This window comes from Etheostoma spectabile, chromosome 2 (assembly GCF_008692095.1).
Source record: "Etheostoma spectabile isolate EspeVRDwgs_2016 chromosome 2, UIUC_Espe_1.0, whole genome shotgun sequence".
Taxonomy (NCBI): domain Eukaryota; kingdom Metazoa; phylum Chordata; class Actinopteri; order Perciformes; family Percidae; genus Etheostoma; species Etheostoma spectabile.
The window spans coordinates 22,007,013-22,021,907 of record NC_045734.1 but is presented as its reverse complement, the minus strand read 5'-3'; the positions used below and the strand labels follow the sequence as shown (position 1 = coordinate 22,021,907).

General features: G+C 40.0%; 3 protein-coding genes across 7 annotated transcripts in view; 2 read left to right on the top strand and 1 right to left on the bottom strand.

Moving 5' to 3' along the window:
- Positions 1-6,186, top strand: part of zfyve27 (zinc finger, FYVE domain containing 27) — a 9,682-nt gene extending 3,496 nt beyond the window's left edge. Inside the window, exons 6-14 of one of the 5 annotated variants that reach the window (XM_032539957.1) lie at positions 539-651; positions 750-868; positions 1,036-1,107; positions 2,231-2,251; positions 2,464-2,484; positions 4,041-4,182; positions 4,296-4,342; positions 4,466-4,562; positions 4,711-6,186. In XM_032539957.1, the coding sequence (XP_032395848.1) occupies positions 539-651; positions 750-868; positions 1,036-1,107; positions 2,231-2,251; positions 2,464-2,484; positions 4,041-4,182; positions 4,296-4,342; positions 4,466-4,562; positions 4,711-4,781 (703 nt within the window). In that variant the 3' untranslated portion in view covers positions 4,782-6,186. The remainder of the gene's footprint in view (positions 1-538; positions 652-749; positions 869-1,035; positions 1,108-2,230; positions 2,252-2,463; positions 2,485-4,040; positions 4,183-4,295; positions 4,343-4,465; positions 4,563-4,710) is intronic. The other 4 variants (XM_032539966.1, XM_032539975.1, XM_032539982.1 and 1 more) reach the window with 4 other exon arrangements.
- An 868-nt stretch (positions 6,187-7,054) lies between these two features.
- golga7ba (golgin A7 family, member Ba) lies at positions 7,055-10,535 on the top strand. The gene is made up of 5 exons (XM_032525485.1): positions 7,055-7,138; positions 8,237-8,362; positions 8,827-8,979; positions 9,086-9,187; positions 9,285-10,535. Exons 1-5 carry the CDS (start codon positions 7,127-7,129, stop codon positions 9,366-9,368), a joined length of 477 nt encoding a protein of 158 aa, XP_032381376.1. The 5' UTR covers positions 7,055-7,126; the 3' UTR covers positions 9,369-10,535.
- A 1,917-nt stretch (positions 10,536-12,452) lies between these two features.
- crtac1a (cartilage acidic protein 1a) overlaps positions 12,453-14,895 on the bottom strand; it is a 9,690-nt gene continuing 7,247 nt past the window's right edge. The window contains exons 12-14 of the mRNA XM_032525435.1: positions 13,128-13,273; positions 12,821-12,860; positions 12,453-12,705 (exon numbers count right to left, since the gene is read on the bottom strand). Coding sequence (XP_032381326.1) covers positions 12,698-12,705; positions 12,821-12,860; positions 13,128-13,273 — 194 coding nt within the window. The 3' untranslated portion in view covers positions 12,453-12,697. The remainder of the gene's footprint in view (positions 12,706-12,820; positions 12,861-13,127; positions 13,274-14,895) is intronic.

Here is a 14,895-nt window from a genome sequence, read left to right as displayed (position 1 = left end):
ACACACACACACACACACACACACATCTATACATGGTATGAAGAAAATCAAATATCCTGATAATATTTTTGACAAAATATCTTGATATTGTAGGGTTGACTATTGTTGCTTTCACAAAATGTGCACACAATGAGATTTTTGATAATCCATTATCAGTTATGTTGATAAAATAACTATGTGGGTAAAGGCAAATAAGGGAACAGCTATAACAAACTGGTGTGTTCAGAAAATTACATCACTCGACTGTAATGCGGTAATACTTAAATATTTAGAGGGAAATTCTCATTGCAACATACTGTTACATCATTAGGCTGTGCTCTCTGAATTAGAAAACCAGTGGAATATTTCTTCTGCAAAACCCATGTTAACACCTTAATTTAAATACTGTCTTATTTAAGCCCAGGTCAATAGTTACAGTACATTCTAGTACATTCTTCTTATTGTAAGAATGTACTGGCCGCTCAGTCACTTATATGCTGGTTGTTGTCTAAGTAGGAACTGACATTTATAATATCTCCTATATAATATCTCCTTCTAGGTTCTATGGAGGGATGTTAATATTGGCTTGCCTGCTCTACATCGCTCCACTGGGCTGGGTGTTTGCTGGGCTCAACAGCGCAATCTTCCTGTGGAACAGAGACTTCTGCAGAGGTTTGTTCATCCTGTCTGGATGGAGCAAGGCTGAATACAACACTAGCTCTGATTTAAGAGAGGAAAGCTAAAGTGTTGTTTTTTTCCTGTGGTTCCAGTTTTGTTGGACCTTACAAAGCTGATCCACATGGGCCAGAACCAGCCCTCAGAGGGAAAGTGTGTAGAACAGGAACACGGCAACTTGTTGGACAGGACCCCCACGCCAACTAGTCTGGAGGTGAGAGGAGGGAGCATGGTGGAGAAAAGTGGATGTGGGTTTGAATACGGAAGGAATTAGCATTTGTGATTTACATTAAAATCAACTGTAGCTGTAACCTTTAGTTTATTCCATATTGTGTTTGTGTGTTTGTTTATTTGGGTGCGTGTGTGTCTGTTTGATGACAGGACCTGTCTCCTGGCAGTGTAGAGGAGGCTGAGGAGGCAGAGCCTGATGATGAATTTAAGGATGCCATTGAGGTAAGTACCACTCTAAACCTAATTGTACACTTTACTGTCATGTTTTTTGGGTTGTCCGTCTGTCTGTATTTACAGAGTACATCCGTCTCATTCTTGTGCATGCGATATCTCAGCTAATTATGACAATATTTTACACAAATGTCTAATAGGATGAAGTAATGACATTTTATACCTCAAAGGTCAACTTCACTGTGACATCATAATGTTCTGAAAAACACTTTTCTGGGCATTATTCAATGGCATAACTCAGGATCCAAGTGGGAGATTGTGTGACCATATTTCACATTTAGTCAAACAATAAATTGGTGACACTAATTTTGGGTACCCACCTTAAAACTGTGGTGATTGTTTGGATCTTCTGTGCTGCCGGTTGAAGATGTGTGCATCTAGGTTTTGTTAAAAAATACAAGTATTATCTTTTAAGAAAATCTTTCAAAGTCTTCATCACATTTATAATGTAAGTCTGGACAGACATGGATATTAGCTGCAACTTGACTGGTGACTGAGGCATATAACTTCCCAGTGGTTACTTGAGTTTTCCCCTAAATCTGTAAACTCTTGTATATTAACATTGATATTCCCAGAAATGTTTATTTTTTCTGTATAGTAGATACCTATTACTTCTTCCTAACTACCTTCCCACACTAGTCACTTTTGCAGGTAACAATTGTCTAATTGTTTAAGTACAATGACAACTGAAAGTCAATTGAGAATTGAATGCCAACGGTAGACTTCAATTAAGTTCTAGAGATACTTCAAGGATGGTAAAGCAGGATGCACCTGGAGTGCCATAGCAAAGAGTTTCAATACTAATGTAAAGGAGAGGTTGCAAGTTTTGATTTTTGTAGCAGAATTTAATATTTTTTGATTTTGTCACTTTAGGTTTTTGTGTGTAGACTGAAAAAAGTAAATGAAATCCATTTAAAATAAAATGATTGACAATGTCCTGAAGCCACTGATTTATAAATGTCGCTGGCAAATTTAGGAAAAAAACTCTTCAATACTTTACTCCAGTACACATTTGAACCACAATTGTAGGCGCTAGCCATGTATGTAAGAAAATCGTCTTCATGACGTATGTCCTGTAACTTCCTGTTTCTCTCTGCTGTCCTTTTGAACTCAGGAACATTCAGTTTCCATGCAGGTGAGTGCCCCCCCCTTCTGCTGCACTGCCGCCCGGTAGACTCAAACTAAAGAACTACTTGACACGTGAACAACTACTTCATGTGTTGTAACCTTGTGTGAGGTTAACTTGTGGTGTTGCATGGTTTTGGTTATGTTCCTGTGTAGTCACACACTGAATATCGGTGTTTGGGGGTAACATTGTTCTCATGTGTTGTTCTGCGTCCTGACAAGGAAACCCCTTTGGTCTTAGTGGTAAGTGGATTTCCCAGTGCCTCCCATCCATCCCCCACCAAGTGTTAGTTTCCCTGGCATGAGTTATGTGTTAGTGTTAGTAACACTAGAATTAACAGGCCCATGATTGTTGTCTCCAATAATCCCATTGTACAGCTCACTCATTTCTAGTCTGCATGACTGCTATTGTTCACGAGACATAATGCATAAATGAAATTCGCTTTTCCTTCCTCATGCTATTTCAGTAAGATGGACTCATTTGTGTGTTTTGCATAGAGGCACAGAGGCGTTGCACAAAATTCTGGGCCCTCTAGAAAGGCATTTTCTATGGGCCCCTCCCCACATCCACGGCTATTCATTCTAGCATCTTTTTGGGCCCTCCTCACATGAGGGCCTGGGTGCTCAGTCCACTTATGTGAGTAGATAGAGGTATACGTGTTGCAAGGTATTTTGCAACAGGTTGTGTTATGTGTGATATAACATATAACAGGATGAAGAGAGCTCTTGCTTTACTAAAACGGTCGTCAAGTATTGCAATATGAAATGTATAGGTACACTCCAATGTATATAGCTTTGTTTTAATACAAAATAATTTCAAAACAAAAAAATCCCTTTTGGGCTGGTTGGCTGCCTGCAAATACTGAGGTGGTTGCTATGGAACGTAGGTAATGTGAGCTTACACTAGCAGCTAGCAGAGACTATTTATTTTGCTTTCGCTAAAGAGTTAGTTCAGATTCAGTAAAGTCACAACAAACTAACAGCAGTAGACCGGCAACTAACCAACCAAGGCAGTGGTAGAAGACCAACCCTTGTGTTCTGCCAGGTAAAATGACTGGTTTTGTCAATGGAGTCTGGTGGCTATGAAGAGAGCATAGATAACAGCTTCAGTTCCCCATTGGAAAGTGATGTCTGACAGCAAGGTAAAGGGGTGAAAATATTATAAATATAGCCTTCACTTAAAGGGATACTTTGCAAACCAGCTCTGTGTCATGACACTGTGTGTACAGATGAACAATGTTTTTTTTCTCAGACAAAGAGGGATACTTATAGTTTAAGAATTAGTCGTCATAGCTGTGGTATGTGGTGATCATAGCTCAAATTAAGCAGTCTGAATAGTTCATAGCTGGGAAACTAATCAGATTGCTTGATTTAAGGTACCCATATATATATATATATATATATATATATATATATATATATATATATATATATATATATAGGGTCCACATTATTTTTTATTTTTTTCTAAGCTTCTCATGGAGTTTGGTGCAGCCATATAAGCATGCATGCATGCATGTATTATTACTGTAAATGCAAGTATTTTCCACCTTAGTCCATCTCCCTCTTGGCCCAAGTACTTGCCATCATCATACTTGATTCATTTGCCAAACATCTATTAGACAAACTCGCTGAAATTCCCAATAAAAACTAATTTGTATCCAATTCAGCCCTACCGCTGGGTTTGGCTCTGTTTCTTGGCTAGGTTTTTATACTCCAAAAAAAACAACTCCAGATTACACAGTATGTGACCTCATTTTTCCTTGTCTCCCCCCCCCCCTTCCTTCCCTCTCCCGCAGGAGGATGATGACGGGCCTCTTGGAGCTCCTGAGTATGACACCATTTCTGAAAATGGTCTCTTGAGCCGCAATGAACCAATACGCAGCAAGGTGTCTAAACTGACTGAGAAACTGCGTAAACGCTACCCCACCACCAGCACAGGTCAGTCTGCTGCTCTAACCCATCCGGTGGTTGGTAGTCTCATATCGTAGCTCCAAACAGATGCTTTTTTATTTTTCATAATACTATTTCTCTCTCTGTCTTTTTCTTCAAAGGCAACTGCTCTAGCTGCAATGCCGTCTTCTCCGTGCTGAAGAAAAGGGTGAGACTGAAAAACTTGCAACAAGAATGAGGATATATTTAGGCCTCTCAACATCATCATACTTTATTTTGTCTTCCTGTTCTATTGTCACGTGCTTCAACACAATGTCTATTTGTATTACAGAGGAGCTGCAGTAACTGTGGCAACAGCTTCTGTTCTCGATGCTGTTCCTTCAAGGTGCTGAGATCTTACATGGGAGCAACAGGTGAGAAGGGAACATGTAAATTATGCTTTTTAATTTTTTTTTAGACCGATTATTAAAAAATGCACAACTGTTGCATCATTTCACTACACATTATCCTGTCTGTTTTTGTCGTACTCATTTGTTGACTTATGATGTTATTCTTTCCTTATTTTCTCTTTTGCAGCTCCAGAGGCCCAGAGAGAGACTGTGTTTGTTTGTGCTGCCTGTAATTCCTCTCTCATCAAGTTACAATGAGATTGCATGTCTTCCCATTGGCCAGTTAGAGGCCTCCTCCAAGTTACTGAAACCCTAACAAATACCTTGGTTTTTTAAGTTATGGCATTTACATCTGTCAAAAATTCCCACCCCCAACCCATGTCTTTGGTAGTTGCAGCCCTACTTGGCTACTTGTGTTGCTTATTGGACCTCCACTGTAATATGCTAAATATTTCCTGTTTCTACACTCAATGAAGAACTGGACCTTATTCATCAATGAGACTTGCCACAGAGCACCATGGCTCCAAAATCAAAGGATGTTTTCCCTTTACTGAGCAGAGAGAGGTGCAAAGCAAGTAGGGTGGAGGCCATGAATGGGCTAGTGGTGACAAGTTTATAGGCCTTCAATGATTTTGCTTTCACATGCTTTGCCTCGCCATAAGGTTGATTCCACTTGAATGTTTATATATTCAGCCCTGTGTAGCAGTTTATGTTTACTGTAATGCTGAGAGGACTTTTTTTGTACGAACAAAACTGAGGCAGAGTATTAATATGGCATGTTTTTAAAGTGATGATGAATGCGATGGTTAAGTGGGTTGTTCAGATGAACAAAAATAATAGAGATACGACCCCAAAAATTTCCACATTTGGCTTTGATTGCCATTGTGTGTGCAGGCTGGCCAGCCAGGCTTGTTTGCTGTCCACCAATACACTTTGACCTGCAGCTGGTCAGCAATGTTATGTAATTAGTTATTTGGAGTATGAAGCCAATGGAGCTTACTATTCCCCTTATCTATTCATAAAGGGAATAGATATGACATGCCACAAAACAAGGGTTACTCTATGGCAGTAAACTGAAAATGCATGGCCTGCAATGAATCACATTACATTTGTGACAAGTTACCAGAAAATACGGTTTAGCGGACCAGCTCGGTTTAATTGTAATGATCAAATTGGTGCTTCTTTTTGGTTGTCAGTGTTCCTGTTATGACGTCAGATTTTTTGGAGTATAGCAGCATCCTAGAAATAAAAAAAACTGCTACAGCGCCGTGGAGCCTGGGCTTTTCCTCTAACTGGATCCAAGGCGACTCAACTGGATTAAAGTTGATTAACTGAACTGAGCAACCAGCTGAACTCATCGTCAGAGCCTCACACTCTTGCAAGCAGGACTTAAAAGAATTGATGTGGAGGCCTTATAACCCAAAGGGTGGATTGTGGTGGAAAGTTGTTTTAATCATGATTCAGACACAGATGATTGTAATAGTTTGCATTGCTTTTATTATAATCAGATACAAACTGTTACTGTAATGGTTCTACTATATCTAATATATTTAATTTAAAACTCAAGAAAGTGCAAGTTATTATTTTCCCTGATGATTAAGTCTGTATATATTTCCGTTATTTTATGGATGAGATATTGAATTAAACCCTGTGATTTTAAACTAACTTAAGGACATATGGTCACTCTTCTGGTGTCTTTGTAAGTATGAAAACAAAGAAAGGTCATAATAAAAACACATAATAAAAGCAACTGAATACTCAATTGTAAGACTTAACCACAATCTTCAGTTCCCCTCAGATCTGTGGAGCGTTTGAGTGTCTTTCAGGCCATTGTTTTGGTTTTTACTGCCCACAACTGGTGTCACTTTACTGTCACCGCTCTCATCAGCTGTTTTTAGCCAAAGAATCTCTGATAAACCCAACTGTACACTACCTGCTCAGTACCAAACAGCTGAAGGACACAGTTACTGGCTGGTGAACATAGTGGAGCATTTAGCAGCTAAAGAGCCAGATATTTCTCTCAGAAGTTAGTGGCCCCTACCACAGCTAAAAGAGAGAGAATATTGGACTTCGATTCTCCAAGTGGCCAGATACACGACTCCAAATGAATGATGTCTGTTAGATGTGTAAATAGGCATCTATTTTCTAAAAAAAAAGATAATAAGTCAGTGTAGCCAGTTAATTAGTTAATGTAAGTTCAAAGTCTATCAGTAGCCTACTTTGCTCCCATAGATAGGCTTACCCTTTTCAGGTAGAAAAAGATGTGAAAAATGAATTAATCGCGGAATTCTATTTGTCTGCTTCAGTTTTAGGATTACTCTTAGGTTTCTGGTATTGTGCATGCTGGCTCATTGTCCAATGTCATGGTTTACAGGGAATGTGTTACTTACGCCAATGACAAGATCTTTAAAGCGGCGTTCATACACCTAAAAGCTGAATTAAAATAACCTAAACACTGTACTTGTGTTAGCCCCGCCCCCCCCCTCTCTCTCTCTCTATCTCTCTCTCTCTCCCCCCCGCCCTTCCCCCTCCATTCCTCAAATGTGTCCCACTAAAGCGATTTCAGCGCACGCAGGGACGTCCCTACGGCGGCGGATGGCAACATGGCGACAGAGGTAAGGCTGTCATATCATCTCTTTTAATTTCCTGCTTGATGTTTTGTTTACCAGCTTATACAATTGCATTATCAGTTAAATAAAACTGGTGCAGTTAACGTGGTCAATGAGTGCATTGCATGCTGCATAGGGTGAAACCACAATGTGCGGTTCACTTAAATCAATACGGACGCATGTGTGACCTATCGTGCCAGTTTCGTCCGAGGGCTTCTTTTCTTCTTTCTGTAGAGCGAGTTCTGGCGTTTCAAAAAGGAAAGGATTATAAGGGAATTTGAAAGTCAGCTGTGCGCTTCATGGAAACTGAAATGGGGCAGACACAGTGGATCACCTCCCTGCGATGTTAAGCTGTTTTGGTGTTTTTGTCTGTTGAGGCGCCCTGTTAATCCGGTGTACACACACACACACACACACACACACACACACACACACACACACACCCACACACCCACACATATGTGCATAGCGTTCAGCACCATGGACAGCAGCCACCCACCCTGACCTCCTCACTGCTTGTCAGCCCTTTCGGCTGCACCCGGGCTTTTAGAAATGCAAAATATTTTAATAACGTTGTGAACAACATTTTATCTTTACCAAAAATACACCGTGACAATATTTCCATCACTAACAGGAGATATTACAAGAGTTTGAATGGCATTTTATCAGTCTGCCTCATCGTGTTCCGCCTGATCGATCTGTTGTGAGATGGAGTGAAATGTTGTCCCGTTTCCTGCTGTACTCTACCTGTGAGAACAGAGAGAAAGGGAGGAAGACTGTGTGTGTGTGTGTGTGTGTGTGTGTGTGTGTTGTGGTGTGTGTGTGTGTGTGTGTGTGTATAAAAGATAGTATATCCAATGCTGGGCTCTGCTCCAACAGAACACAAGGCAGAAATGAGTGCAGCCACTGAGCCATAGAGTGATTGATTACATCTTGTCTGCTTCTCCTGTATCATCCTATCCTCCCAAACCTGCCACTGTTTGAACACATTGTGAGTGGACAGGTGCCGAGAGAGATGGAGCTCTTTCTGTGGACTCATTAAAGGTGTACTGTATATAACCTCACCAAATTTGTCTGTGTGTGTGTGTGATTTATCCTCCTCAGTTCCACAATCTGCAGGAGTTGAGGCACAGTGCATCTCTTGCTAATAAAGTCTTCATCCAGAGAGACTACAGCGAAGGGACCACCTGCCGGTTTCAGACCAAGTTCCCCTCTGAGCTGGAGAGCAGGGTGAGGAGACCGTAGCCTGTGACTTTGGCTTTAAAAGAAATATCATGTGTTGTAATTATCTAACATGCTTATCCAACCATGCATGCATTTGAAGGTATATTTGGAGGTATCATAGTACTAGATTGAAACTACTGTAATGCTATGATTGATCTATTATATATTGATGACCAATGAGTTGTGTAAACTGACATAGATAATGTTTTGAATCTCATTCTTTCCTCCATGTTGGAATGGATAATAGTTGCTAAATTGCGTATCGTTTTTTATCAAGAGATCCATCATCATCATAGCTGGTGAATAGCTATAGTAGACTTTGCAGTATGTGCTTGTAAAGACAAATCATATAACTGAAATGTTCCAGTTGGATTTGGACCTTAGTTGCATGTAAGTTGTATACCTGCCTTTTTCTCCCCTGTCACTGTCAATCCTAACCCTGCAACTCATGACTCTGCGTGTGTTTGCAGATTGAGCGGACACTGTTTGAGGACACTGTGAAGACGCTGAACAACTACTATGCTCAGGCAGAAAAGATAGGTGGCCAGTCCTACCTGGAGGGGTGTCTGGCCTGCGCTACAGCGTATCTCATCTTCCTCTGCATGGAGACGCGTTATGAGAAGGTCAGACTGGCAATATCAAACTCTATTCATTTTAATGGTCTTGGACGATGACTAACATGTCTGGGATCCTGCACCATTTCTCGTTTTTCTACTGTCTCTGTGTTAGGTGCTGAAGAAGATAGCCAAGTACATTCAGGAGCAGAATGAGAAGATCTATGCTCCCAGAGGGCTGCTCATCACTGATCCCATAGAAAGGGGAATGCGTGTCGTATCCTTACTCAGTGTCTTTGAGTGCATGTGCATTCATACATTCTGTTTAAGAAACCACTCTTTAGCAAATTCTTGGTCCCTAACTCTCCCACCAGATAGAGATTTCCATCTATGAAGACCGGGGCTCCAGTGGCTCCAGCTCGGGGAGCAGCTCTGTGTCCGGCAGTACTGCTCGATGACTGGGTACTTCCTAACAACCACGTCCCCCCCGATCACTCGCAACCCTGCAGGAGAACTGAGGACAATGATGCTTCCCCTGTTCCAACACTTAGCACATACATCCCAAAGCTACGCTCTAACAAAGGATTCACTTGCTTTTGACAGCTAAAGTCATGCTGCGAGTGACGTGCCATCCCGGTGTTCATGCTTTTAAAATGTGCTGCAGGAATTTTTTTGTAAAGGAACAAGCATGCGCCGACACAGTCATGTTACCGTGCAATGCTGTATCTTAATTTCTCAGTGTCTCACTCTTATTTTAGCTCGTACTACTTTGTGTGTTTGTACCATTATATTTCTTCCTGTCCTCTTTGAAGTTACCACAGCTTTGTTTAATCTGGCGGGTGAGAAAAGATGAGAGAAAAAGAGGGAGGAATGAAGTGTTGAGGCACAAGTGAAGACCACAAGCCTCACCAAACCTCAGCCGCATTACACGGTTCAGATCAGCCACAGTCGCACTGCACCGGACCATGGTGGACTGAACTCCACCATCAACCCTGCACACCAGACACTGGCATTAAAACATGTTTTCTGTAGCTCTAACTGAGTTTCCAGATTTGAGCAAATCTGCGTAGGATGTACAATTATCTGAAGGCATCGCAAAGTTTCACCCACCAAGATAAACTGTACAAAGAACCTCATTTACCTCTGATGTAAATCATGCTGTTTGGTAGCAGATGAATGTCATTTAGCCCATCCATGTATAATATGTAGCAGATCTTCCATATCACATGAAGCCTATATAGTTAGAGACAGACAGACACACACACACACACACACACACACACACACACACACACCTTGGTACTAACCTCTTGGTTTCAATGAGTGAAACTAACTAATTAACTTTTGATAATGCAAAAATACTATGCATTACATGCAATTGTAAGTAGACAAAGGATGGGTCGAAAAGTCTTCCTGAATCTTACCTTCAGTGATAAAGAATACACCAACCCTTCCTCGGTTTTTGAACACATTTCCAAAGAACAATAACTGCCATAACTGGCTCACAAATGTGAATGTGTCTTTTATTTTGGTGACATTTTTGTGCAACAACAAACTTTCGTACTGCTTATTGTTTGATACACATGCGAATACGACTGGTGTCAAATAAATACTGTTTCATCACAGCTGCACAGAGCTCATCTTTTTTTCTTTTCCTTTTTTTTTTTATAAATATACCTGGCAGACATTTCAATTGTCACAGCAAAAGTACAGGTGTTTACACATTAATAATGGCCTTGTTCCATTCAGATGTGCCAGTGAGCCATGATTGTAACCCAGCATGCACAGAAGCAGGGCTTTGCAACTTCAACTCCTAAATGGAAAGCGGTTATTAAAGCTGTGCTAATCAACATTTATTACCTTAATACTGGATCAAACTCTGAGAAACTTCAGTTAACCTTTACTCTGGAGAGCTTGTTTTGATTTTACCCAGCTTTACGGTTTTGTTTTAGTCTTACCGCTCTCATCAGTGTCAGCAGCTGGTTTCAGTGAAAGAGCACCGTTAGCAACTACCTGTTAGCATTTAGCAAAGAACAAGCTATGTATTTTTGTCAGGAGACAAATAGAGCCAAAAGATAGTGAACACTGGACTCATTTGTCAGGTGAAGTCAGAAACACAACTTCCAATAAATAACAATGTTGTTCTTTAACAGCTGGATGTTTTAATAACACCTTAGCCACAACAATTTCATTGGGTGATACTATATCAATGTTCATGCTCATTCTGCTGCCCCAAAGTAGCCAGAAAAAAACCCATTGATCATGGCTTTTTTAATGCTACTAATTACACATGTGATTAATATGATAATATAATATATAAAAGAAAATCATAAAAACAAAACTTATTGAATAATATACACATCAATGGTGCATTCTCAAAGTTTTATTTAATATTTGCAATCTCTTTTGGTAACCTTGTCTGTACAGGATTTCATTTAACCATCGATTATATGGACTATATATTATCATATCCCCCTGTGAAAGTGACTTACTGGATAATAGTTACAAAGATATTTATATTATGCACAATAGACCTTTTTCTCAAAACACAAAAAATATAAACAATAATACAATTATTGATAGCTGTACATGCCGTCTTACTGGGGCGCTTACATGTTGCCAACCATAATGTTTTTACTAACAGCTGTGATTTTCCTAGTCACAAGTCAACATGTCTGCTGTGGAAAATGTTTACAGTGAATAATGATTGTGATTTAAAACATATTACATGCTCTAAAAACGTGAGACATAAAATGTCAGATTAAAAAAAATTGTTAATGTGATGTTTTAACAAGCTTTGGTCACACTTTCAGTTTAGTAAAGGGCATGATATGGAGCCCAGTTTTTAATTCTATACTTGCAACATGGAGGGACAAGTGCGCACACCCAGCTCACCAGGAAAATGCAGACTACAGGATTTCCAGATACTAGAATGTGGCTTCTGATTAAACCAACATGGTGTTACTGTACTGCGTGTCACAGGAAGTCCAGTCTTATAGCAAATGCTTTTTCCAGGCTGTCTTACTGTATTGACTTTACCCTAAAGACTACCAAGCCCTGAGATCTGCCAGTGCAGAGATCACCATGACACAGTGTAGTAAAACGGTCTTATAACAGGAGGCTTCAAACGTGGAGACAGATGTGGAGTAGACGCCATCGTAAAACGGAGCTAACGCTGCATGGATGCAGGGACAGAATAGGGGAGAAGAACCAAATGGGCCAGGAAAAAGAGGAAAGACAGACATCAGATTAAGACAACACAATACAAATGGATGAAAAGGAAGATGTAAAAACGACAGAAGAGAGGTGCAAACAAGAGAGATAGACCTTTGTGATTATTCCAGCTAGTCTGCCGGAGTTTATATCTTGTTCTTACTCAATCATTTTCACATGGCTGCAGGTTTGTAGTGAAAACTCAGTGGGTCTAACATGCAGGTAGTTTGTGGAGTGATAAAGTTGTGTATGTGAGACCAAGGGAGTCTTTCAAAGCACTTAATACAGATACGACTGTTTTGTAGCTATGAAATGACAATCTGACCATATTGATTAGCAGCAGTTTATTTAGGGATTTTGCCATGACATTCTGTATACAACAACCGTTACCTAGTAATTAAAGGTTAAGGACAAATAGAAACACAACAGTATTAAAACTACTCATAGGGTAAAGAAAACAAACAAGTAGAGACAAAAAAGAAAAGTATTTTAAAACGTGTAAAATGAAAATGTTTTCTCTAACGATGTTGTATTTTCTACAGCAAGGTTTTGATTGCATTTGATGTGATTATCTTCACAGACCTGTAGAAACAGAAATCCAAGAAAATAGAAAGAAATTCGTTTTAAATGGTTTTATTCGTCTTTAAAAAAAAAATCACTTCATTTAAAGAACTGATTAAAAAGAAAATGTGCTTACCTGCACAGCGGCCATTCTTCACAGAAAAGCCTTTACCACACTGAACAAAAAGAAGAACAAAAATGATTGGTATATAACAAATGCTATCAGTTGTACCTTTCTAGTTGTGATATTTAGATTTTGCAGACAAGGAACTGCAAATAAGACAACAATGTGTTGTGTGTTATTTTCTACTGTTAGTTGTTGTAAAACTGCTTCTAATTGAACTGAAATTGACAGTGAGAGAAAAAGACAAAAGGCCTCTATCACAGACTACCTCGAACATCATAAGTGTTCATAATTGATGCCGTGGATCAATTGTGCGTACCTGCGTGTCATTGGCAAGCAGCAACACTTCCCCTCCTATGGGATAGGTTACTTCCACCACTGAGTTCATTTCACCAGGCTGAAGGGTTCGAGTGATGGAGCTGCCGTCTGGCCAGGAGACCTCTAGCACTGTCACCTCATCGTTACCTGGGAGACATGGGAAGAAAGAAAATCCCCGAGAATCACACAAAAGCAAAATATACCTTACAAAACGTTACATCATTTTCTGTGCTTGTTAGGACAACACATGATATTACATGCACTGTATTACATTACATGTGTTTTTTAAAGCTTTTTTTGGGGGGATATTTTAGGCCTTTATTGGAGAGGACAGCAGAAGACATAAAAGGGGAGAGAGAAGGGGAGTGACATGCAGCAAAGAGCCGCAGGTCGGAATCAAACCCCGGGCCGCTGCAGCAAGGACTGAGCCCTCGAACATGGGGGCACCAGGGCACCCCGCTTTTGGGAAATCTTTTTTTATGAATAAATACATGAAGACATGAATACATAAATGAAGGAGCTTTTGAAATACATCATTGAATAAATAAATGAGGCAATACTTACATAAATAATTAAATACATGTAAATATTCATATAAAAATGAATCAATTACTTAAATAAATATGTTAAAAGGTTTTACTTTTAATTCTTTAATGGTACTTTTATTTGATACGTCCACATTAATCACGATATGAGACTAGATATTGTCTTAGATATTAGATATATTGTAATATAATATGTGTGTTGTCTTTATCTGGTTATACAGGCTGCATTACAGTAAAGTTATGTCATTTTCTGAACTTACCAGGCTGTTCTAGCTGTTCTATTGTTTACCTTTACCCACTAAGTCATTAAATCATTTCTGGTGGGTATTTATCATAAATCCCATTTTGTAAATGAAATGTTGTTAAAGCACCAATAGTCAACCATACAATATTGTTGCAATATCGACATTGAGGTATTTGGTGAAGAATATTGTGATATTGGATTTTCTCTATATCAAACCAGCCCTAGTTAGTATGTGGTTAGAATATGGATGTGACTCATGTAACCTTGTAATTTATACAGCCTGTGATTATAAAAATCCCAACATGTAAAAAGGGACATGTTGGTGTTATTTTGTCAATTATTCAGGGCAGTAGCTAGTTGGAACCAGTTACCGGCAGGATCTTTGCTAGGCTAAGCTAATGCTGGGGCGTCAGACAGAGTTACAGCAGCACGGAGATGAGAAGGGTTTGTATCAACTTGTCTAACTATGGGGGATACGGTGAATAAGCTTAAGTCCCGATAAGTCGGCATGTTCCTTTAAGCATGAAGATGGAACCAGGAGGCCATTCCCTTAGCTTAGCATAAGGAGTGGAAGGGGGGGGGGGGCACAGCTAGTGTGGCTCTGACCATTGATAAAATATTAAACTACTGTGACATCACAGGCTCTTGACATTTTCAGGTTGTCGTGAAACTAGCACAGAAGTGCTGAAGCGATAAATAATGTGTTGAGTAAAGTATTTTCAAACAAAAACCAGACTAGCTTGCCCCTCCCTCCTCCTCCTCCTCATCCCGTCCCCTCCCCCATCCTTTCTGTGCTTCCGCCCACTAACCCCCACCCCCAAATCCTTCTTGTTAGTTATTGGCTTCAATGCCGGAACACTGGTTGCGTATGCTTCGTGGTGCAGGTGGGCACAGTTTGTTTTTGTTGCTGTTTGTAGACCCTGGGCTGTCTACAGAGACCGCGTTTTTTTAAAATGTGTTCTGGGGACAGGCAGCTCGCG